Source organism: Triturus cristatus, chromosome 5_1 (assembly GCF_964204655.1).
Source record: "Triturus cristatus chromosome 5_1, aTriCri1.1, whole genome shotgun sequence".
Taxonomy (NCBI): Eukaryota; Metazoa; Chordata; class Amphibia; order Caudata; family Salamandridae; genus Triturus; species Triturus cristatus.
Window position 1 is genome coordinate 465,920,949 of NC_140587.1, and position 26,728 is coordinate 465,947,676.

At 41.8% G+C, this 26,728-nt stretch overlaps 1 protein-coding gene across 1 annotated transcript in view; it reads right to left on the reverse strand.

The window, feature by feature from the left end:
- The window catches only part of NECAB1 (N-terminal EF-hand calcium binding protein 1), a 1,647,431-nt gene that overhangs the window by 433,588 nt on the left and 1,187,115 nt on the right, over positions 1-26,728 (reverse strand). Inside the window, exon 7 of the mRNA XM_085605303.1 lies at positions 22,212-22,333. Within this exon, the coding sequence (XP_085461429.1) occupies positions 22,212-22,333 (122 nt within the window). The remainder of the gene's footprint in view (positions 1-22,211; positions 22,334-26,728) is intronic.

The following is a 26,728-nucleotide window of genomic DNA, read 5'->3' on the forward strand; positions in this document are numbered from 1 at the left end:
TTGATGCTTCATTTTCAACGATTGGTTGTCCTAGGGGATCTTGACTGTATGTTCCTGAACTTTGGCTGTCCTGAGAACTGTCTCTAGCTATTTCTGCTGCAATTGTAGTTTCCTGTTCAATTTCTTCATTTAACATTTGCAGATAAGTTGAGAATGTACTGCATTGTATGCTGTCTTTGCAAGCATTAAAAGAATCTTCATAGCTCTGGAATTCTCCCAGTAGTTCATCCTCTGTACGCCATGGTTTAAACAACTGTAAAAGAGCCAAGTAGTAAAATTCTTTCTTGTCGGTAGTGTCGCAACTCAGCTTCCGGTGATTTATCAAACTTCCTTTGGTTTGCTTCACCAAACATCCTTCTTCACCAACAACTTTATATTTTCCACTGTTGATGTCTTCTGCAGCTTTCCGTGAATAAATGTAGTTCTGCAGCACTTCATAGAGACACATGTTCTCCAGATGATGACTTCTCTTGGGATAATATGTGTCCAACATGTTTGTTTTCAATATGTCTGTACTTTCTGGGTCATTCTCAGCCAAATATTCAATTTCTCCAACAGATTTCAGTACCCGATTTCTCATTGCTGCAAGGCCTAAACTTGCCCAAATTATTCTTCTTGACTTCGAGTAGAGACTTGCAGAAGATAACCTATCTGAACATTCGTAGGATCCAATTTCTCGATGCGATAACATCTTCAAACTGAAACTGTACAGCTTCTTACTGACAGTCTTCTCGTGAGAAATCTCTTCCCACATTTCCTTCAATTCTGTTTTTTCTGATTTCGTAATGTAAGACGTTACATATCGAGCAACAGCAATGGAATTGTCAGCAACATACTGTATATCCATGTTAGCGTTCCACATGGATAAAATGACTGGGTTGTAGTCATTTATATTTTTTGATTCTTCTTTTCTTTTAAGGTTGTAGGTATTCTTAGGTGATTTTCTTGTGATAGTATGTCTCACAGATGACATAAAACTGTTGACTCTTCCATTTGTAAGAACAGGTCTAGGAAATCCAAATCGACATTTAGTGTAGTATTTTTCTTTGCTCTTGTATTTCCGTCGACAGTATTTTCCACACCGATGACTTTGGAAACGTAGAACTTGCTCCTTTAACTTGTTCTCTTCTGTGCTTTTAGGTATAGCACATGTTGCATATTCTTCAATGTAAGATAACACTGCTTCATCAGTATCTGTTCCAAACTTTGGGGCATCCTTGATCCACAGCAGCATATGAATATGAGGAGCACCTCTTGCCTGGTACTCTTTTCTCCAAAAGAAATCCACTACTTCTCCAAGGGGTGGATTTTTTTTATTGCAGATGAAGGACATCATAGCCTCAAATCTATGATTGAAATATCTGCAAACATTAACCGGATCCAATGAGCACAGTTCTCCTGCTGTCTTGTATTCGATGTTTTCAATGTTTGAATTGGCCTCTCGTAGAAAATCCAGTAAATCATCCCAAGCGTACTCGGCGCAGCTTAGGGTAAGGAACCATGTTGGTGTTCCTAAATTGCGTAACATGCATTTTAGTTCACCATGGCGTCGGTACCAATATTCATTTGTCCCACGCTGACAAGCCATCAGATTGATCAGTTGTGTTTCCAAATGATCATCTCGGTGCTGCACTTTCTCCATAAAATCCTTAGCAGACACATTTTGTAAATGTACTCCACTTTTTAAAATGTGATTTACTGCATAAGACAGTGCAGACAAGTCGCTTTCAAATAAAAGATGGAACAAATAAGGGATACTTTGTCGAAATCTGGGATCTTCAGCATATAGTCTTGTAGTCCGATACTCAGAAGCTGGAATCTGTTCCGGACGTTCATCGTATCGTCCTCCTTTTCCTTTAGGAAACAGCTGGGGAAAACATCGAGCTTCCAAGCTCTCCTCCCATACACTCACGGGATTTCCTTTTGCTTTCTTCATCTGAAAGAGATCAATATTGTCTCCCATAACTTCTTTCGAATGGAGAGGATGTATGCTAAAATGTTCATAAATTTCTTCTTCCTTTGACTTGTCCACTTTTTCAATTTGTCCAGTTGGTGTTTCTGTGTCTCCTTGTAAATCTTCTTCTTCTTCTTCTTCTTCTATATAAATTGATTCATACCATTTGTTATTTTTTTTCAAATACAAATTTGCTCTTTGTACTTTCCGCACATCTACCAGCTCCTGCCAAATCTTCTTATTCTTTGTAGGGACACCATTAACCAGAATAATTAATGGTTCAGTTTCCAAAGTATCCGCATCAATAGTTTCCATATTTTTTTTCAAATCCAAGGGCAAATACACCACTCTACCTTTTAAACCTCTCAGTAAATCTGAAGGAGGTAATTTACCAGTTTTGGGCTCCATACGTACTATGGTCTGGAACGGATGAACACATTGAATGAGTATAGACTCATATGTATTTAATTCAGAAAGTTCAGCAGGAATAGCATCCAATTCTAAATTATTATGTACAGCTCTGGTCGGCATTCTATTTTCCTCTAACTTGTTGTATCAGTATTTACAAATACGCTGATCTTCACCCAATTCAAAACAATTTTCAAGAAATATATATGTGGCAAAATCCATCCACTTATAATTATCTTCATTTTCACTCTTTCTGTAGAGATCAACATTCCTAGTTTGTTTTCTATAATGAGTTCTGCGGCAACAAATACAAGTAACATTTGGTCTTTCATTAGAGACTATTGCAAATTTTGTTATGTGATCATTAAATGTGTTACTTACAGAGGGTTCTACATTCTCTTCCACTTCTGCCTCATTTACTGTGTCCTTCTCTGCACTGTTTTGTTCAGGACCAAAGTAACAAAACTGAATTTCATCAACAACCTTCTCTACATCTGATACCGTTCCTCGGAACAGAGCCCTATTCAATTCATTTAACTTTATTGCTGGACTTTTGGCAAAATACAACCGTCTCACAAACTTTCTCATTTCAGTATGATGAACAGCCAGCATCCTAAAATGATGGAAAACACTATTGCACACTTTTCTAGATAGACAAGCAAGAGAATGACCCTGCAAACCAGTATTCTCTCTCACTCTGCATGGATCCAGACTTTGAAGCACCTTAATCTTTTGTTTTACACTTTTTTTACTATATTCTCTTAGAAACTCTCGAAATCTGTCAATAGATTCCTGACGCACAGTGCAAATACTACTACAATTCCAAGTGTACACTGGGGGTTTAGGACGTCTCCCCATTGCCTCATCTGCCATCACTTGTACCTCATCTCTTGGAACCATTATCTCCTTCTCCATTATGCAACCATTTTTTACTTCGTATGAACGACCTCTGGTGTCAACTGCATGCAGCAAACTATTACTTTGAAAATAGCTTTCTTCATTAAAAAAAGGTTCACTACTTGAACTATGCATCCACTTTCCTAAAAACACTTTACAAAAGTTTGTTCTGTTCACTACTCTTTTGCTTTTGCTTTGTGATTTCAGTACATTAACCATTTTATCTAATGTACGCATCCTATTCAAAATTAATATGAATAGTTTCCTTTTTAATTCTAATGCTTTTGCTGCAATGGCTTCAATTTCTTTTTTTCTCTTATAATATTTAGCCTTTTGCTTATATTTCTTTATATCCTTTATCAAATTGGACATAACTCTTCTCTGAAACATTTTTCTACGTATCTCTTTAAATGCTGTTTTTCTGTTTATGTTAAACTTTTCAATTGCAGAAGGTATATTTGCATTAACTAAATCCTCAATTTTTTGCTGTTCTGTAGGTTTTGTTACATTTTTCCGAGAACAGACATTTTGTACATTTTTGTTTGTTTTCAATATTTTGTTTAGGAATTGTTTTTTTTGCTTACCAGAAGATTTTTTCTTTTTCCCAACATCAGCATCTTCTACTAACTTTGGTCCTCCAGTTGTCCTCAAATATAGTTTTTTTTTTAGCGTTTTTTGAACTCGAGATTTTGTAGGCATCTTAAATTTTGTTCACTGTTCTTCAGCAATACCTGAAAAAAACTAAAAAAAAAATCCTTTATTGTATTTAAATATATTACTACATTTCTTTTCACAATAGTCACAAAACGAAATTTCTTTGCCATTTTGAATGCACACAAACTGCTCTTTTTTTTAAATTTATTTAAATGCACATGTCCAAGCTTTTTTTTTTTTTCATTCCACCACCGTGTGTATTCTCTGTGACTGCCTACACTCCAGCAGGGGCAACCAGCCTTAGTGATGCTGAATGTATTTGCATTACAGACTTAAACCTGAAAACCCCACTCGCTTCTAATTACTGTGCATGACTATACATGGCAAGCACATGGGTGTGTGCTAAGCCTCTGCTTCTTCCCCCAAAAATTCGCTCCTCTTTTCCATCTACTGCAACTGTGAAATCACCAGAGCAAGACGCAATAAATTTCTGCCTATAATTCTTCTATGCACACAGAGTCATGTTTTCACATTAGTGCCAAAACGAAATTTCTTTGCCAATTTGAAAGCACACTTACTGCTCTTTTTTTTTCGGGCCAAGTGAAAATCTCTTTTTACACTTTGAAATCACTTTTACAGACTGACACATTCTGAAACCTTTTTTTTAAATTTATTTAAATGCACATGTCCAAGCTGTTTTTTTTTCAGACCACCACCGTGTGTATTCTCTGTGACTGCCTACACTCCAGCAGGGGCAACCAGCCTTAGTGATGCTGAATGTATTTGCATTACAGACTTAAACCTGAAAACCCCACTCGCTTCTAATTACTGTGCATGACTATACATGGCAAGCACATGGGTGTGTGCTAAGCCTCTGCTTCTTCCCCCAAAAATTCGCTCCTCTTTTCCATCTACTGCAACTGTGAAATCACCAGAGCAAGACGCAATAAATTTCTGCCTATAATTCTTCTATGCACACAGAGTCATGTTTTCACATTAGTGCCAAAACGAAATTTCTTTGCCAATTTGAAAGCACACTTACTGCTCTTTTTTTTTCGGGCCAAGTGAAAATCTCTTTTTACACTTTGAAATCACTTTTACAGACTGACACATTCTGAAACCTTTTTTTTAAATTTATTTAAATGCACATGTCCAAGCTGTTTTTTTTTTTTCAGACCACCACCGTGTGTATTCTCTGTGACTGCCTACACTCCAGCAGGGGCAACCAGCCTTAGTGATGCTGAATGTATTTGCATTACAGACTTAAACCTGAAAACCCCACTCGCTTCTAATTACTGTGCATGACTATACATGGCAAGCACATGGGTGTGTGCTAAGCCTCTGCTTCTTCCCCCAAAAATTCGCTCCTCTTTTCCATCTACTGCAACTGTGAAATCACCAGAGCAAGACGCAATAAATTTCTGCCTATAATTCTTCTATGCACACAGAGTCATGTTTTCACATTAGTGCCAAAACGAAATTTCTTTGCCAATTTGAAAGCACACTTACTGCTCTTTTTTTTTCGGGCCAAGTGAAAATCTCTTTTTACACTTTGAAATCACTTTTACAGACTGACACATTCTGAAACCTTTTTTTTAAATTTATTTAAATGCACATGTCCAAGCTGTTTTTTTTTTTTTCAGACCACCACCGTGTGTATTCTCTGTGACTGCCTACACTCCAGCAGGGGCAACCAGCCTTAGTGATGCTGAATGTATTTGCATTACAGACTTAAACCTGAAAACCCCACTCGCTTCTAATTACTGTGCATGACTATACATGGCAAGCACATGGGTGTGTGCTAAGCCTCTGCTTCTTCCCCCAAAAATTCGCTCCTCTTTTCCATCTACTGCAACTGTGAAATCACCAGAGCAAGACGCAATAAATTTCTGCCTATAATTCTTCTATGCACACAGAGTCATGTTTTCACATTAGTGCCAAAACGAAATTTCTTTGCCAATTTGAAAGCACACTTACTGCTCTTTTTTTTTCGGGCCAAGTGAAAATCTCTTTTTACACTTTGAAATCACTTTTACAGACTGACACATTCTGAAACCTTTTTTTTAAATTTATTTAAATGCACATGTCCAAGCTGTTTTTTTTTTTTCAGACCACCACCGTGTGTATTCTCTGTGACTGCCTACACTCCAGCAGGGGCAACCAGCCTTAGTGATGCTGAATGTATTTGCATTACAGACTTAAACCTGAAAACCCCACTCGCTTCTAATTACTGTGCATGACTATACATGGCAAGCACATGGGTGTGTGCTAAGCCTCTGCTTCTTCCCCCAAAAATTCGCTCCTCTTTTCCATCTACTGCAACTGTGAAATCACCAGAGCAAGACGCAATAAATTTCTGCCTATAATTCTTCTATGCACACAGAGTCATGTTTTCACATTAGTGCCAAAACGAAATTTCTTTGCCAATTTGAAAGCACACTTACTGCTCTTTTTTTTTTGGGCCAAGTGAAAATCTCTTTTTACACTTTGAAATCACTTTTACAGACTGACACATTCTGAAACCTTTTTTTTAAATTTATTTAAATGCACATGTCCAAGCTGTTTTTTTTTCAGACCACCACCGTGTGTATTCTCTGTGACTGCCTACACTCCAGCAGGGGCAACCAGCCTTAGTGATGCTGAATGTATTTGCATTACAGACTTAAACCTGAAAACCCCACTCGCTTCTAATTACTGTGCATGACTATACATGGCAAGCACATGGGTGTGTGCTAAGCCTCTGCTTCTTCCCCCAAAAATTCGCTCCTCTTTTCCATCTACTGCAACTGTGAAATCACCAGAGCAAGACGCAATAAATTTCTGCCTATAATTCTTCTATGCACACAGAGTCATGTTTTCACATTAGTGCCAAAACGAAATTTCTTTGCCAATTTGAAAGCACACTTACTGCTCTTTTTTTTTTGGGCCAAGTGAAAATCTCTTTTTACACTTTGAAATCACTTTTACAGACTGACACATTCTGAAACCTTTTTTTTAAATTTATTTAAATGCACATGTCCAAGCTGTTTTTTTTTCAGACCACCACCGTGTGTATTCTCTGTGACTGCCTACACTCCAGCAGGGGCAACCAGCCTTAGTGATGCTGAATGTATTTGCATTACAGACTTAAACCTGAAAACCCCACTCGCTTCTAATTACTGTGCATGACTATACATGGCAAGCACATGGGTGTGTGCTAAGCCTCTGCTTCTTCCCCCAAAAATTCGCTCCTCTTTTCCATCTACTGCAACTGTGAAATCACCAGAGCAAGACGCAATAAATTTCTGCCTATAATTCTTCTATGGACACAGAGTCATGTTTTCACATTAGTGCCAAAACGAAATTTCTTTGCCAATTTGAAAGCACACTTACTGCTCTTTTTTTTTTGGGCCAAGTGAAAATCTCTTTTTACACTTTGAAATCACTTTTACAGACTGACACATTCTGAAACCTTTTTTTTAAATTTATTTAAATGCACATGTCCAAGCTGTTTTTTTTTCAGACCACCACCGTGTGTATTCTCTGTGACTGCCTACACTCCAGCAGGGGCAACCAGCCTTAGTGATGCTGAATGTATTTGCATTACAGACTTAAACCTGAAAACCCCACTCGCTTCTAATTACTGTGCATGACTATACATGGCAAGCACATGGGTGTGTGCTAAGCCTCTGCTTCTTCCCCCAAAAATTCGCTCCTCTTTTCCATCTACTGCAACTGTGAAATCACCAGAGCAAGACGCAATAAATTTCTGCCTATAATTCTTCTATGCACACAGAGTCATGTTTTCACATTAGTGCCAAAACGAAATTTCTTTGCCAATTTGAAAGCACACTTACTGCTCTTTTTTTTTTGGGCCAAGTGAAAATCTCTTTTTACACTTTGAAATCACTTTTACAGACTGACACATTCTGAAACCTTTTTTTTAAATTTATTTAAATGCACATGTCCAAGCTGTTTTTTTTTCAGACCACCACCGTGTGTATTCTCTGTGACTGCCTACACTCCAGCAGGGGCAACCAGCCTTAGTGATGCTGAATGTATTTGCATTACAGACTTAAACCTGAAAACCCCACTCGCTTCTAATTACTGTGCATGACTATACATGGCAAGCACATGGGTGTGTGCTAAGCCTCTGCTTCTTCCCCCAAAAATTCGCTCCTCTTTTCCATCTACTGCAACTGTGAAATCACCAGAGCAAGACGCAATAAATTTCTGCCTATAATTCTTCTATGCACACAGAGTCATGTTTTCACATTAGTGCCAAAACGAAATTTCTTTGCCAATTTGAAAGCACACTTACTGCTCTTTTTTTTTTGGGCCAAGTGAAAATCTCTTTTTACACTTTGAAATCACTTTTACAGACTGACACATTCTGAAACCTTTTTTTTAAATTTATTTAAATGCACATGTCCAAGCTGTTTTTTTTTCAGACCACCACCGTGTGTATTCTCTGTGACTGCCTACACTCCAGCAGGGGCAACCAGCCTTAGTGATGCTGAATGTATTTGCATTACAGACTTAAACCTGAAAACCCCACTCGCTTCTAATTACTGTGCATGACTATACATGGCAAGCACATGGGTGTGTGCTAAGCCTCTGCTTCTTCCCCCAAAAATTCGCTCCTCTTTTCCATCTACTGCAACTGTGAAATCACCAGAGCAAGACGCAATAAATTTCTGCCTATAATTCTTCTATGCACACAGAGTCATGTTTTCACATTAGTCCCAAAACGAAATTTCTTTGCCAATTTGAAAGCACACTTACTGCTCTTTTTTTTTCGGGCCAAGTGAAAATCTCTTTTACAGACTGACACATTATGAATCCACCATGTGTAACTACAACAAAAACAATTCCCATTTCTATTATTCATTTCTTAAGTTACCACATACATCCCCTCTCAAACTGTAAACTCACCTTTAAAATTAGTTAGTTGTGAAAGAAATGTGTCACTCAAACAGCAGATTATCAGAGCCAGGATCTCTGTTGTGTTCACCTCTCTCCTCTCAGCAGAACCAGATAATGGCAAACTTTCCCTCTATTTTTCCACACATATACATGTAAGTTTCAAATCTCAGTGCTTCCCCCTTTTTTTCAAATGTAATGACACATTTCTATTGGTTGAAAACCAACCCTTTTCCAAAAGTACCCTGCCCCCAACTTGACTTCTGCCTAGTACCCTTCCCCCAACTTGACTTCTGCCTGCTACCATAGCAACAGCTCATGGAACACTGCTGTGCGCAGTTAGGTCAGAAGTTCGACACACAATGTTTCAATTCCACAGAGCAAGAGTGCTTGACTTTTCAATCCTAACTGCAAATCCATAGTACTGTTCTTTGGTTACACATTTTTTTGTACCAATACAAAACATGCTTCTATTAATTTTCACATACAGCCTAGTTTTTTTTCTAGAATGGTATGAAACAGCCAATCAGTTCTTTTTGTTTTGTAAAAAATATGTATGCCTCCATTTCCAAACTGTCTTTCTTTTCATATTGCCATTCTACTGAAAGACACCTCCTGAGTGCATCCAGTTCTCCTTTGAAGATGTTCACAGTGTGGATTGTAGGGCACAGCTATGTCTTCTGGAGTGAAAAGTTTGCAGAGAAAACAGATATGGTGAGAGACCTTGCTTTGCCAAATGTAGACATTAAATGGATTGGTCAGAGAGGGTTAAAGTGGCACCAATTGATGCCATTGGTGAAATCCTTCATGCAAATCCAACACCCTGACCTCATAATAGTGCACTGTGGTGGCAATGACCTAGGCACTTTGACTGGGGTAGGTCTGGAAATGCTTATGAAGGACACCTTTGCACAACTGTTTACACTTTTCCCTAAAACTGCCTTTGTGTTTTCCAACATATGCCAAAGGCAAAAATGGAACTGGTCCAATCATTTCTGTCCACAGATTGACAAAGCAAGAAAGCACGTCAACAAATCTGTTTCTGCTTTCCTCCGTGACTATGGTATGGGTGCCATTTACCACAACAACTTGCGTTACGACATGCAAGACATTTATAGAGGAGATGGTGTGCACTTCAATGATGAAGGGAACAGAGTCTTCCTCTTGAACCTTAGACTCTGCATCGGTACTTACTTGTAGGTACCACTAAAAAAATGACTCCATAAACACAACAGCTCTTTTTAGAGCTCCCTAATTTCTAAACTCTTAAATCTGATTTTCATTTATTTATTATTTTTTTTTTTACCGTACGCTTACCGTAAGCTTACCGTACGCGTACCCCGTGATTTTTTTAAAAATCAATAAATGTTTTTTTTGTACTTTTCTGTCCTTCTTTGACCCCCTCACAAATGTAAGGGGGTCTGTAACTCTCCTCATTGCCCCCTTTCCTTGTTTTCACTCTTTTTTTTCAGAGTGAAATACACAAAATGGCGGCCGCCGCTTCCTGGTTTCGGCCGATTCGAATGTTTACTAAGATCTAAGAGCCAATCAGAATCGCGCTCGCGCACGCCACCGTACGCTTACCGTAAGCGTACGGTAAGCGTACCGTAAGCTGGCTCAGATATATATATTGATTTAAAGGCTATTTTCTCAGAATCTACTGAACAGATTTACACCAAACCTACAAAAGGCACTTCCTTGACCTAGGGACTACCTCTCTGCCAAATTTCTAGTAATTCTGTTCAGCCGTTCGGGCTGTAGCTCGTTCTAAAGGTCCTATGGAAAAATGCATGGGAAAAACGCGTTTTGGGACCCCCCTTTTATCTCAGCCCCCGCTTGACGGATCCCCCCGAGACTTTCAGGGTAGGAGCGGAGCGTAGCGCCCCACCTATTTTGAGAAATTCGCGAGGATTCGTCGACCGGCGCCAAAGTTATTCAAAATAGAATGTTGAGGTTTTCCTATGGAAACGTGGTCCTAACTATAACTACCTACTGGCGACCGCCAGTAGGTAATATATATATTCACTGAAAAAACCATAGGTTTCACACATGTTATAGTTAGCGGAAATTTTACTGATAAAAAACCAGTGAAATTCCCCCGTTATAGTTAGTGCAGGCAACTATAACTCACGCGACCGCAATCCTCTGCTGATGCTAATACTGTATTTAGACACTTATTTGCCCATGTCTTCTTCCATACATTTTTAGCTATACATATATTACAAATATTTTTTTTTCATAAAGACACATATGTCATCAGCAGAAGATTGCGGTCGCGTGAGTTATAGTTGCCTGCACTAACTATAACGGGGGAATTTCACTGGTTTTTTATCAGTAAAATTTCCGCTAACTATAACATGTGTGAAACCTATGGTTTTTTCAGTGAATTTGCAAGGTTTTTTAAATGCTAATTCCTAACTATAACGTGTGTGAAACCTATGGTTTTTTCAGTGAATTTGTACGGTTTTTTAAATGCTAAGTTACTTTACGCCATTCGTGGCGTGCGCGCCCACTTAACGCAGTTCGTTCCGTGCGCGCACGGTGCGCTTCGCGCACCGTGCGCGCACAGTAAGCACGCGGTGCTTACTGTGCTTACGGTGCTTATAAGCCATGCACAAATGGTGCCCTTCGGGCACCATTTGCACACGGGGTGGAGAGAGTGTGGATAATTTTTTCTTTGATTATTTTTGTTAAAAATATTGTGGTTTTTCTCACTACTGATAAGCCCTGCACATTTGGTGGCCTGCGACCACCAAAAGCACAGGGGGTGGGGAGAGTGTGGATAGTGTTTTTTTGTGACATTTTTTACCGTACGCGTACGGTAAGCGTAATCGGCGAAATTAGCGAAAAAATAAAAATGGCGTTTTTGGCCTTGGGGGGTCTTGGGGGACTCCCTCATCATGGCTATGTGTGTGTGAGCTGTCAAAACAGCTCCTTTACATGTGTATTGTTTTTTTTTTACATCCTAACTCTCAGTGTGAGAGAGAAAATGGCGGCCGCCGCTTCCTGGTTTCGGCCGATTCGAATGTTTACTAAGATCTAAGAGCCAATCAGAATCGCGCTCGCGCACGCCACCGTACGCGTACGGTAAGCTTACGGTAAGCGTACCGTAAGCTGGCTCAGATATATATATTGATTTAAAGGCTATTTTCTCAGAATCTACTGAACAGATTTACACCAAACCTACAAAAGGCACTTCCTTGACCTGAGGACTACCTCTCTGCCAAATTTCAAGTAATTCTGTTCAGCCGTTCGGGCTGTAGCCCTGTCTAAAGGTCCTACGGAAAAATGCATGGGAAAAACGCGTTTTGGGACCCCCCTTTTATCTCAGCCCCCGCTTGACGAATCCTCCCGAGACTTTCAGGGTAGGAGCGGAGCGTAGCGCCCCACCTATTTTGAGAAATTCGCGAGGATTCGTCGACCGGCGCCAAAGTTATTCAAAATAGAATGTTGCGGATTTCCTATGGAAAAGGGGTCCTAACTATAACTACCTACTGGCGACCGCCAGTAGGTAATATATATATAAAAAACCGTACAAATTCACTGAAAAAACCATAGGTTTCACACACATTATAGTTAGGAATTAGCATTTAAAAAACCTTGCAAATTCACTGAAAAAACCATAGGTTTCACACATGTTATAGTTAGCAGGACATTTCACTCGTGAAAAACCAATGAAATTCCCCCGTTATAGTTAGTGCAGGCAACTATAACTCACGCGACCGCAATCCTCTGCTGATGACGTCAGATATTACATCACTGTATTTAGACACTTATTTACCCATGTCTTCTTCCATTAATTTTTAGCTATACATATATTACAAATATTTTTTTTTCAGAAAAACACATATGTCATCAGTGATGTAATATCTGACGTCATCAGCAGAGGATTGCGGTCGCGTGAGTTATAGTTGCCTGCACTAACTATAACGGGGGAATTTCATTGGTTTTTCACGAGTGAAATGTCCTGCTAACTATAACATGTGTGAAACCTATGGTTTTTTCAGTGAATTTGCAAGGTTTTTTAAATGCTAATTCCTAACTATAACGTGTGTGAAACCTATGGTTTTTTCAGTGAATTTGTACGGTTTTTTAAATGCAATTTTTTTTGGAGATTTTTGGTAAAATATAATATCCAACCTATGTATAAAATAATATATGTACTATATCCTGCATTATGGAATGGTTAATTTTTTTTAAATTAATGTTTACATACAGTTGTACATCACAGTTATTATCTTCTACAACTCTTGAAACTTGTATTTTTTTTTTTTATGCATTTTTTGCCGTGCGCGTACGGTAAGCTGACGCTACGCGCTCCGTACGTCATAAGTACGGTGCGCTTACGTGATACGATGCGCGTACGGTAAGCTGACACTACGCGCTCCGTACGTCATAAGTACGGTGCGCTTACGTGATACGATGCGCGTACGGTAAGCTGACACTACGCGCTCCGTACGTCATAAGTACGGTGCGCTTACGTGATATGTATGTGACGTACGTACGCACGCGTACTTCTTCGGCAACGCGTACACGCATGCGCGTTGCGCGGAACCAACGTCGCGGTTACGCGGGTGCGTGTAATGCGCATGCGCGAGTGCGTCATACGTACGCTCTCCGCAAGCGCATGTTTACGTCACGTTTGCGCATGCGTACTTGTTTACGAGCGCGTAGCGTAAGCTTACGGAGCACGCACGGTAGGTCATGTGATCCACAAAGAACACTTTTCATTGGTTTAAACTACTTTCAGCTCCAGAAACTTCCAACACCACACCCATTCCCCTCATTACTGCTTGAGATCCCCTAGGAGAAGGAGCTGAATTGACATTGAGATACAATGGCAGAACAGCAGTCCTATTCTGAGAGTGACCCTAGCAGCACCATCATCATACAGAGAAGGAGGAAACAAAAGGATTCTTTTGTGTGGGAGTATTTTACTTTTCCAGAGGGGCAGAAAAAGGTCAATGCTCCATTGGTCACTTGCAGACTTTGTGACCGTGTTGTATCTAGAGGAAATCCAAGGAAGAAGTATTCCTTTGGAAATCACTCTATGATGAGACACCTTAGGGATAAACATCCCAGGACCTTTGCTCGACATACTGGAGAAAACTCTTCAGTAAGTCACCAGTCAGAAGCTCAGCTCTTCAGTAAGTCACCAGTCAGAAGCTCAGCCGAGTACATCATCAGCAGCTCAGCCGAGCCCTTCCTCTGAGGTGGGAGCATCACCTTCTTCAGCTCCTCTGGACATTAACCCTCGATTTCGGAGGGTTTCAATGAGGTGTACAACGTGTTGTGGTCTTATTGTTTTTGGGGAGACCAGTGTTTCCCTTATTAACAATAAGATAGACCAGCACGTTTGTAGATGTTCATAATATTCCCATTCTTTCTTTCCTCTATCCCTGTATTAACACAACGGCTCTTTTAAGAGCCAATTTTACCGCACCATATTTTTTTATTTTTTTTTTATCTCTCCTTTTTGAAAAAATTTTTTTACCGTGCGCGCACGATACGCGTAGTCGCGGAATCGTTACGCGAAGTTCGCGGAATTTTTCCATTTACGCCGTGCGCGTACGCTATGCGCATTCGGCGATTTTTCAAAAAAAAATTACAATTAATTTTTGCCCTTGGGGGTCCTTCTGGGACCCCCTGACAAAGGCTAGGGGGTCAGGAACTGTCCACCCTGCCCCCTTTTCACGTTATCCACCTTTGTTTTTCACTCCCTCAGAGTGTGAGAGACAAAATGGCGGCCGACACTTCCTGGTTTCGACCGATTCGAATGTTTACTAAGATCTAACAACCAATCAGAATCGCGCTCGCGCACGGCGGCGTGCGCGTACGGTAAGCTTACGGTACGTGCTCGGAGCGCGCCTATAGATATATATATTGATTTAAATGCTATTTTCTCAGGAAATACTGAACAGATTTACACGAGACCTTCAAAAGGCACATCCCTGACCTGAGGGCTACCTCTCTGCCAAATTTCAAGTAATTCTGTTCAGCCGTTCGGGCTGTAGCTGTGTCTAAAGGTCCTATGGGAAAATGCATGGGGAAAACGCGTTTTGGGACCCCCCCTTTTTCTCAGCCCCTGCTTGACGAATCACCCAGAGACTTTCAGGGTAGGGGCTGAACGGAGCGCCCCATTAGTTTTGAAAATTTCGCGAGGATTCGTCAACCGGCGCCAAAGTTATTAAAAATAGAATTTTGAGATTTCCTATGGAAACACGGTCCTAACTATAACTATCTACTGGCGACCGCCAGTAGATAATATATATATACTTACGGTCTGTCTCCTGTCTATGGCGTTTCGACCCTGAAACTGGGTACTGGGCATGCCCGGAGTGGGAACCGAAACCGGCCAAGTCAAAAAGCTTGGTTGACCATGGGAGGAGGGCGTGCTAGTTGGGAGACCACTCCTGTCTCACCGCTGCCGTTTTTGTTAGAGTGGTTGATATTGCAGCTATACTGCAAAACTGGGCCCTGTACCAAAAACGACCCCCACCCTGGCAGGCCACGGGGGAAACGCCCGGTGCACGCTACGCCCAGTCCACCTCTGGTACTTGGGTCTCATCAGGACTGACTGATAATTCGGGGGATGGTCTTGGAACGGGTCTATCTGGTAGGCCCAGTGTCAGGAAACAAGGTAAAAAAAAAAACTTTCAGTGCTATCAATAAAAGGCCAAATAAAACAGGTCCTGTATGACGATTAATATTAAAGAGTTTCATATATAAGGGACTTGAAGCAGTGGTCACAGTGGAATAAAGGATAAGGTTATCTAGCATAATCAGGGAAAATAGAAGTGAGAAAACCATACATAGGGGGCAGGGAATAGTCCCCTTACCCTCATGAGGGACAGCATAAACGGCTAAATAGGCAGGTCTCCCTTATCGGAGATTCGGCATTCAACAATGCCAATTCAATTGCTAATTGCTTTGCTCACTTCATTTGGGGTTCATGGAATTGAGCTCAGCCTTTGACGTGGTAAATACGGCCGCACTTTGGAATATTATGCTAGGCATGGGGATTGATAAATCCATCATTGCTACATTACATGACTCACAATTGTACCTCACTACTTCTGTTCATTATGGACCTAAAAGGGGGAGGGTGGTGTACGACAAAGTTTGCTCTGAAAAGAGGTGTCAGACAGGGTGAATACTTGCTCCCTTTTTATTGATGTTATATGTTAATAATCTGGACAAGCTTTTATGGGAGGCAGGGCAAGATCTACCTCTAGTGAGTGGACATGTAGTGCTTGTTTTACTTTATGCTGGTGACCCCGTCGTGATTTCTACAACTGCCTCAGGTCTCTAAAGGCCCCTGGATAGCTTTGTGAATTTTATGGCTAGCCATCAACTCAAAAGCAATTTCTCCAAATGTAATATTATGGTGATTGGCCCAAAAATACCAGGAGCAGATCCCACTGTATTCAAGGCAATAAGTTCAGCAAAGTGAAGACGTTCCCTATCTCAGAAATCTTTTTGATTCCTCTATTAGTTGGTTCCCTCTTTGATTAGCTCTATAAGTCATGCCTTTGCGAGAACAATTGCCATGGTTTTCGATTTTGCTTCAAGTTTACGATAACAGATGCATTGTTGTAATGCTAAGGATTTACCAGGCCAAGTTTCTTGCTGTAGCTTCTTACGGCAGCAAGATTTGGGGGTATAACCATCTGTCACAACTACAAATAACAGAGACTTAGGGGTCTATTAGGATGGCGAACGGATTGCTGCCGCCGGGCCGGCGGTTGCAACCGCCGGACCGGCAGCGGACATGCACCCGCGATGGCAACCCGGAAAAACGCCGGTCCCATTAGCATGGCGGTGAGAATCTCCACCCGCCAAATTTCTGCCGGTACCAGTCCGCACGCATGCGTAGCGGGCGGAACTGGACCGCCACAATGATGCCGGTGAAGGGCCAGGCTCCGCCGGCATGATTATGATGCCGGTGGTAGCAAGCCTTTCTGCGGCGGTGGAACTGCCATGGAAAGGCATGTGGAGAATGTCTCTGGGGGCCCATTGCGGGCCCCCAATGTGTTGGGTGGGTGCACTGGGGGGGTACCCATGGGCCAGGCTCCGCCGGCATGATTATGATGCCGGCGTTAGCTAGCCTTCCCACAGCGGTGGAACTGCCATGGATAGGCATGCGGAGAATGTCTCCGGGTGCCCATTGCGGGACCCCAATGTGCGTTTGGGGGGTTGTGGGTGCACTGCGGGGTACCATGTCCCTGTACCAGGTGACAGGCACTGTGCAGGGCCTGCCACGCAGTGCAGTGACATGCATGGCATGCTCCTTTTCACACCGCAGCGGTGCTGCTGGCAGCAGCAACCGCCGCAATGTTAATGCCTGCGATCGTACCGCCGCGGTCAGATTTCGACAGCGGAGCATACTAATCTGACCGGCGGTTGTGCCGCGGTCCTTCCGGGTGGTCTTTTCCTGCTACCATGGCGGTCGAGCTGAATTTCCGACCGCCATCCTAATAGGCCCCTAAGTTTCTAAAGTGTTTGCTTTCACTGCCCTGCAGTGTGCCTACCTATAATATCCACAAAGAACTAGTAATTGGTTTTGTCTCTGACTTAATACATCTTCACCCCTTGACTCTTGTGATTGTGTGAGTCAGGATCATACCCATAAAATCCATGGCTTAATTTCGTCAAAGACTATTTTCACATGCTAGGACGTCCTGATCTGTTTTGTAACCCAGAATCCATTGTCAAAGGAGATGTAGCTTGGGTCAAGAAAGCCTTCTCGGCGTTAAGAAAGGATGAAAGAGGATATGGTACTTTGTCCATGTCTTCTGTTAGATCTTATGTTTTGGTTCAAACCACTCTATCTCTGCAACCATTTCTAAGTTATTAGAATATCAATCTAATACACTATCTGTTAAGTGTACCAAAGGGACAGGATAATGTGCAGACAGTATTCCATGTCTATGTGAGGTTATATCCATTCAAGATACTACGCACTTTGTTTCTGTATGTCCTTTTTATTCTTGCATGTGCAAAGGATTTTTAAACCCAATACTGGCAAAGCGGAATTTTAGGCAAGCATGGTCTCCTTTGCTGTACCTACAGTTGCTACCGGACATCAGACTCTGTTATCATGTTGCTTGTTTTTTAAATAGTGCAGTCATATTTTAAAACTTGATGATTTTAGACTGATTTTATAATTTGATGTGTTTTTTATACACTTTATTGTGTATTATATGCAATTTGGGAGGTTCTCAATGAGGTCTTTTTTTAAATCTATTTTAATTGAAATTGTGTTTTATCGATGTCGAATTGTTCTTATTACTTTTTATGGTTTATATGTTTTTTAACCGAATACATTATTTGTTTGAATTCACTACCTACCTGTAATAATTTATTGATGGTGAGTAGTGATATCACAAGGTTAACCGCAAGGTCATCTCTGGCAGCTGGGCTTACTTATACAAGATGGCAAATTTTGGTATGCGCCTCTCCCTTTCTGACGGCCCAGGTGACAACGCGGCTCAGATTGAACTCGGAATGTAAATCAAGGAGGATCGGTGAGTAGGAGAGAGCAATCTCTGAACAAGCCACCAATCTCTGTCTTCTAGCCTACCTTGATAAAAGAATGGCTCAGGCAGGGATGGGAACAAATGCAGAGGGAGTGGTCCTGCAACATGACACTCATCTGCTGCTCTTCCCAAGCTGCCATGACAAAGCAGCCAACACACAGATCAGAACGCAGGAAAGAGTTGCACACCATCCATCCCACCTCCCTCTCCCATAGTGCATTACAAAAACCCATTGAACGATTGGGTCTGTCAGCATACTTGTGGTCTTCTCTGTTGATATGATGGGTGAGCTCCTCAAAATATTGAATTTCTTATTTTTATTTGTCTATACATGAAAGGAGAAAACATAGACAAAATAAAAACGTTCGGATGCAAAGTATCTTCATGCCACCTTCAAGATATAATAAAATGGAATTGCAAGACACCTGGAGTACTGACATTATAAAGTCACATGACCTACTAAACCATTCCTTTAATATGGTACTTCTTAGTGACCTGATTTATCCTTAAAACATACATTTCGTACTACTTTAATCCTATATAATAAATTACTTACCTTTATTTTATCAGGCATGAAGTAAGAAAGTACAACATTTTGACACTGTAGGACTTTTAGATCGTTGTTAAGAAAGCGGCTTATTTAGAGGTTCATGTAACTGCTCATCTAAAGAATCAATGGCTTGATAATGACATTTATTTCTAAGTGAGTTACCCAGACATTGGAATGAGGTTAGTGCTTTCCTTTTCAATGGCTGGCTCAGTAATCCTGCATATTTATATTATTAGTGAATTATTTTCTATGGATTTCCCTAACCATATCTGTCACTCTTCCCTTCTCCCAGTCTAAGATTTACCGCCTTTCAGCGAGTAAATGCTCAGATTCCTTTGATAAAACTATATTTAACTAGTAAAAATGCGTAATTGCCAAACCTGTGTATGGGACCTGATGAATAGCTTGTGCCCTGTCTGGCAAGACATGGACCACTCTCAAGCAATAATGGGGTTTAACCTACTCATGGGAGTACTCAGCTCTTCACTGTCAGAAATGTGCAGTCTACATCTTCAGCTTGTCCATAAATCAATGTTATTACCATAATCAGTTTGCCCTTCAAACTAGACAATATAGGGCCATATTGTTATAAAGGAACTTGAATTTCAGACGTATATAAACATATCTCTTCCTGGACAAAGCAATTTTACATTTTCATATCCTAAACCTCCTTCAGCAAGAGAAAAACAACTTCATTGTTTGATACAAAGGAAAATAACCATGAAGGCACCTTTATTTCTAGAGCTATTCATTAAGAAATGAGGGCCAATGGCCAATAATTAGACCAATGTGAATGTACCGCCTCCATCCAGGACTAAACCTTGCCTCTTCCATACCACCCTCCAAGCACCACCTACAGTGGAATAACATCAATTACTGAGAATCATCAAGAGTGTGGTAGGACTCCAGCATCTCCTCGGGCATTTGAAGTTCAAGTGTTTATGCTTCACATCTGTGCATGACTGGCAGCACAGAGGCTGCTGTTTGAGGGACTTGGGAGAGCAGTTACTGCGAGGTGCGCCCCACTGCTTCCCTGCTATCATCCTGCCTAACCGCCATCCCATTGCAACATGGCAGGAGTATGGTGTGCCAGCGCCCGACTGGTCAAATCCCCAACTTGACCAACTGGCACAAAGGGACCATACTGGAAGCAGGCTTCTTCCTCCCTCCATGACGTTCTATATGGTAAGTGATGTCAGATCAATCCTCAGTCGTCCTATGCTCGCTGCATGCATGGCTTTTTTCCACTGCATTTAAAATCTTAGCATCGAAGGTAAGATCGAAGTACACAATGCTCCCTCGTAAACTAGAAACTTCAGGAGACCAGAACATATAGCGCTGCACCTAGAGCCCAATAGAGGGAAAGCTATAGACAAACTGAAAAAGACATTCATGGACCATCCCTCTCTCTAGCAGAGAGACCATTATAAATGGAGTCGCAGACTTCGGGTGCAACAGTGTGTTGTTGGTCAAAAATACCGGATGTGAAACGTTCCCCACAGTTTGTCATTTGTTTTCACAGAAGTGCCGCTCCCAGATCAGGTGCAGTAAAATAGACAGTTTTCACCACAGAGAAGCCACCGCATGAATGGGCAGCTCCGTGTGTGTTAGACACTGTTCCTGAATGAAAGGGTGTCTTCTTTCCTTGAGCTTTTTCTTCCAGCATATTCATGTAAGTGTGCGCATCTTTTCAGGAATTCTGTATTCCATATTCTCTAAAAAAGCTATCTGCATTTAGGGTGGAAAGTTTGGAGCTGGCCAGCCAATCATAATGCTCCCTTTGTGGACTATAACTACTGTTAAAGGCCACTCCAGGAGCCCCCCATAGCTGCCTGTTTCCATTCCATACCTCTGGTGTATTCAGGAGGAATCCTTCTCCTGAGGTTCCTCAGAGGAGGTTGTGAAATTGACTCTGCAGCCCCGCGGCGCTCCTCTGCTTCTCTCTCAATATGGATCCCTGCAACACTTCTATGCCTGTCTGTCTCTTCTAAAGCTCTTGTTACAGAATCCTGCTACTCCACATGTGCACCAGGTGAAACTGCTGCACGGATATGTGCACAGGCTGAGGACAAAAGCACATCTGGGCTCCCTCCCAACCCCTGCTGCCCTACAGGAAGAGCATACAGCACTCTTAGCCCACCTAGGCCCTGCATCCTCCCTCTCCTTGCCCTCCCCATTGAAGTGGAGCCCTAGGCCCAGACCTGTGTGGACTCTCCTCCCAGATGGAGAACCCCAGGCCAATAAAAATGCCCAGGGCTCTGTGCATCCCCCTCTCAACACCAAGAACACATCACGGAACACATCACAGAGAAGCAGACATAGCTTCGACTGGACTCCTCTTGACTGCCCTGACCCTCTGACTTCAGCCTTTGGCTGCTCGCAGCCCTCTCTCTAACATGTTCCGAGAAGACAGAAAATGTTAGCAGATTTGTTCCTAGATTCCAGGATTAACACACAGTAAAGGGTCCAGTATTCCTGGGTCTGGATGGTTGTTTCCTTTTCTGTTTTTTTAAGTCGGTGCAGGGATAACAGTCGTAATTAGAGATCAGAATCCGGGATTCCGTCTCTGTGGTATCCCTGCACCAAATTCCAGGAATCTTGTAATCAGCCACAAAGTAGTAGGTAGACATTTCCCCAAGAGGACTATTTGTTCCTAAATCCCATGGAAACATATACTTTGGTGCATAAAAATGGTCTTTAGGATAAAGACCTTCTGGAATTCACCAAAAAGTGTGCATCTGGGGCAAATGGGAATTCAAGTATATTCACTTAAACATTTTTTTTTAATTTTTATTTTTAAGAAAGGAGTCTCTGATTCTTGTTGATGCAAGTGAACATTGACCTCCTAAACAGGCAAAGCAAAATAAAACTCCCTCAAAAATATAGCCAGCTAGAAGGCTCAGTGAATGATATGCTCGCTGCTGACCAAGTATATAGGTCACGAGTTTGAGACCCTTCATGGCTATCTTAGCCTCTACATCACTGTGAGATTCATAACACAACAGATGATTATTAATAGGTTTTCAAAGCACTTGGAAACAGCAATAGAATTCCTAATGTAGTGAAGTATATTAAACATAAGTTATTATTAAATGTAACAGGGTGACAGAGCACTGTGGTGCAAATTAGTAGCGACTGAGAAAATGAAACTGCTTAGTCAATTTAAGCAATTTGTCCCAATATCTCTTAATTAAAAAATCAATACTATGATCGCAGCCTCCCTTCGAATGTGAAGCTGAACAGTGTACTCTTTATCTAACAGTCCCCACCACTACAGACATGACATGAAATGAAACAAACCAAGTACCTGGGCTGGCGATGTTAAACTGAGGGCTGTTCGGTGACAGACTGTTGTTCCTCTGAAGCCTCCGATTTGATCGTTTTCCAACTCGTGGAATTGACAAGACCTCTGGCTTTGTTGGTCGTTGTCTGCAATAAACACAGATAATAGATAATATGTGTGTCACGTTGTTATCTGCAAGAAAACATTGCCGTGGGGACCGCAGAGCCCGAGACATTGTCTCGGCTTCCGCAGTCATTACCACCTCGTCCATGTTTCTGACATTAATGTGTAATGGGAGGAGCCCAGAACAGGGGGGTCCCGGCGGCGGCGCGCGCAGGGCTCTTGTGAACCCGCGGCTCACGCTGACACTGCTCGCACTGTGTGGCGCACCCCCATGCCAGGCCAGATGAAGGTGTGTGAGGGGACTGAGATTGTTAAATTCAAACAGAGGAAACAAATGAAACAAATAATACAATGATATACATTTTTAGATTAAATCATACACGACATGTTCCTGCTCTAATTGTTCTTACCTGCCCATGAAGTAAAATGGAAGACATTTTGAAGACTGCGGATAATCACAGCAGCCATTTGCTGAGGAACTGGAAGCATAGCTACTCAAGGATCGAACAGTGAAAAATGGGGTGGGGTGGGGGGGGGGGGGGGATGGACAGGGATTGACCGGGTGAGGGACACCCATCAACTCGAGGATAATGAGGCGACGGATCAGGTAAACTACCTCCTAAAAATAAAAGCATCTTTGTTCCAAGATCTGCAGTTTCGAATTGAGCACCACGGATCCAAAGTTCCAACGCATTCCTTGTGGTTCTAAAGAGATTTTGCGAGCATCATTTATTATTCATGGGTATCAATTGTAATATGCAAATAAAAAAAAAACATCGGCAGCTCACACTGCTAAAATTAGCATTGAAGCCACTGGCCAGGGCCGGCTTTAGCGCTGGTGGCGCCCTGTGCGACAATGTCTGTTGGCGCCCCCACCAATGACCACCTCTGCCACTGATTCCCTCACTACCACCCTTTAACAGTGCCTCTCAAGTCTACATAACCACTGTCTCTCAGATTCATTTAGTTTTATAGCACCACTCATACCAGTGTGAGGTTTCAGAGCACTTTACACCACACACACTTTCCACAGAAACAATCATAGGTGTGTAAATCAGTGTATAGGAAATGTTACATCAGACAGTACTACAAGGTGTAGTGTAGGAGTGACATGTCATCGATACTGGTAGGCAACATAGTTTAAGTTCTTATTCAGGAAAAACACACATTCAGAATTTAAAACGTAACACCATTGTTATGGGTTCTCTTTCATAATAAGAATTGTTTTCTACCCAAATGAACCCTTTTCACACAATTAGGATGATGAAAGACTGGGCAAAGAAACATCTAGCTCTAACATATACCTTGCAGTTTGCATGCAGCTCTAGACAGTTAATAGCTCAATGTTCTATATTAGGACTTTCACTTATAAACGACAAGTTTCAGAAGTAGCTCTCTTACAGAAGCAGTAACCCACTGACCTATTTACATTCTATGCACTTAGTTATGTGCATGGTACACGTTCTTAGCAGCAGGCATTTTAACCCACTGCGCTACCTTAGGAAGAGTCAAAACTTCCATTAGACAAAGCTCCGGTCTCTTTCCAGAAAGACGATTAATCACCGGACTTCTCTTGACATTTTAAGTGATATCTGAAAGTTGCTGGAGGCCAGGAACGAGGCAGCAGGTGCTTTTAAAATAATACACATTTTCAAAAATGAAGCCCCCACCCCAAGTCCATGCCCGGCGCGGTCGCACCAATCGCACCACCCTAGAGCCGGCCCTGGCACTGGCACTACACTGGGCTCTGCTGCCACAATTAAATGTATGGGACCTAGTAGCAGGTCATGGCCGTCTAAAAGATGCACAACATGACCCTGCATTTGCATTGTAAACTTTCCTTTCTTTTGGAGCGCTTTCTGCCAATGCACAGAACAACATACAGAAAATATAAAAGTTAGCGAAGTAAACAAATGTGAAAGATAACACAACTTCACTGTGTCATACTGGTTGGGAGCATGAACATTGAGGATATGCACTGGATAATAAAATGACCTTGAACTGTAATTTCAGGATTGAGCAGGTCAGAGTGAGATTTATTTCTGGAAGAAGGACATTTCATAGGTTAGGAGCCAGCTAAGAGAATAATTGGGAACGGAATTAACATGAATAGATAGGGATGAAGCTAAATACCATAAAGATAGTGAATTAAATTCAATACGAGGGTTGCAAATTGCGACTGAATTTGCCAGATAGTTAGGGCCAAAGGTGGAAACACAATTAAATAAAATATATAGAGGGGCTCATTACGATGTCGGGCGGAAAGCCTCTGCCTGTCACGGTCTCGGATTCGGGACTGACCGACTTGTGGTTGGCGGTTCCGACGGACGGACTGCGATGTTACTGAACACTGTTCGACCGGATACCCATTGTTTCCTATGGGAGCCCGTGTTACACCCGAGAACCGTCCGTAACACAGGCTCCTATGGGGAAATGGGATGTTTGCAGAAAACCCTGTACCCTGTGGCAGGTACCCTATGGTGCCTGCCACACAGTGCAGGGTTTTAACAGGGGAGTCCCTTAGGTACCCCCTCGGACATCAACCGTAGGCTGCAGAATCAAGGGGGCCCTGCTAGGGATCCCCAAAATCAGTTTCCAACAGCCTTTCTGTGTTGGACAGGCCGACGCAGAAAGGCTGTTGGAAAACGACATCGTAATCCTGCGGGTGGAAAAGCTGTCCATAGGGGTGTACGATACGGTTCCGACCGACACAAATAGTCCGTGAGTCACTAGGCACCGATTCAGAATGACCGACCGGTTTACATTTCGACCACAAACATAGTATTCGGGCGGTCGGAATATAAACTGACCAAGTCACTCGGAAGGGCTCTGGTGCGGTCGAGGAGATTCCGACTGTCGAGAGGAGACTTTCCGTCGGACTTCGCAATTGGACCCAGAGTGTAATACTGAAAAATTGAATACTGTGGAAGCCATTTTAGGTGGCCAAAGTATGGTGAAAGATGCAAGGAATACAAATAATAAAAAGGATCACTGACAGTTCATGCTGATTAAGAATGAGGGACAGATTGCACATGTAAACCTACGAAAACTCAGACTAGATTAAAAAAAATGAATAAATGGCCACCATTAATTATATTCAAATTCATACAAGTTTTAAAATATTTTGCAAGTATATGAAACCTGGGCTCTGTGCTTAATAGTGATCACTCAGTAACATTAAACATACAAGTGAGTTTGATACAAGAAGAGGGTAATAGACAAATAGTTAGTTAAAAATTGCTGTTGGTTCATTAAATGTCCTTTGTTCCAATACAGCAAGGAAATAAATTAACAATGGGTCCCACTGCCATAGGCGTAACAGCGTTTCAAGTAAATTATGGATCATCATCAGTACAAAAGTTACAGAGCAGAGCTAAAATCTGCTAACAAAGGTGTACTGGAGTGAGTAAAAGCCTAATTTCATTCATGTACATTCCCATGTGCTATGAGTGTAGTTAATTACTCAAAAATTAATCTTTTGGGAGTATTGGATAGAGAAAGTAGGAAATGTACATGAGAGTGTGAAGGATTATCACCAGAAAAAAGAAAATCTGCTTACTTGACAAAAACAAAGGGGATATTCTCCACCTAAAAAAAAAATTGTCAATAAAGTTAGAGCAATGTAATATGGGAGAGGTTATGCTGTAGAAAATAATTAAATGCTGTAATAGGTATTTACCACTTGTGTAAAGGCACAAAGTGAAAAATTCCTGTACATTCACCTGCTGGGTTAGGCGCAATCAGGAGGGGTCCCATCTTTTTCAGGGTTTAACCTGCAGTTTAATGTTTTCTCTATTAAGGCCTAAACACTATAATAACTTCTCTTCTCCTCTGTCTTTCTTCATTATGGTTAGTGGGTTCTCAAACAGCGACAGGCAACCCAACTTTAGTAAGTTAGATTTAACATAGGAAAACTAGGGTATAGATAACCCTTTATTGTATGTTTAACAGCCCTCTATAATTAAGTGAATTAAGGTCACATTGACATTCAGCTTAGACGGAAATCCATAAAATTAGGGGTCCCAACCTAATATATCATGACAGAAGTAATGCGAAGTACAAAGTGGTACAGAAAGAAGGCACCTGCAAAAACGATTAACCTTTGATTGTAACGATGAACAGTTAATATAGCCCTATACCCCTGCCTCATATATTTTGGTAGGTTTACACTGTAATTTATACATTTCTAACATTGGGACCTCCCAACTAAGGGCATAATTCCGAATCTAGTGGTCCTCGGACCACGAGACTTGTGGTTGGGCGGCAGTGGCGGTCTTCCGACCATCACATTACGCCCTTGGCTGTTGTGCCACCCTGGGACCGCCGACCCTACCAGGGAACCGCAGCTCCTTGGCAGTGGCGCAGCGGTCTTGAAGCAGTAATATGCTTGGCAGGACTGACGCGGTCCCTCCAAGTAT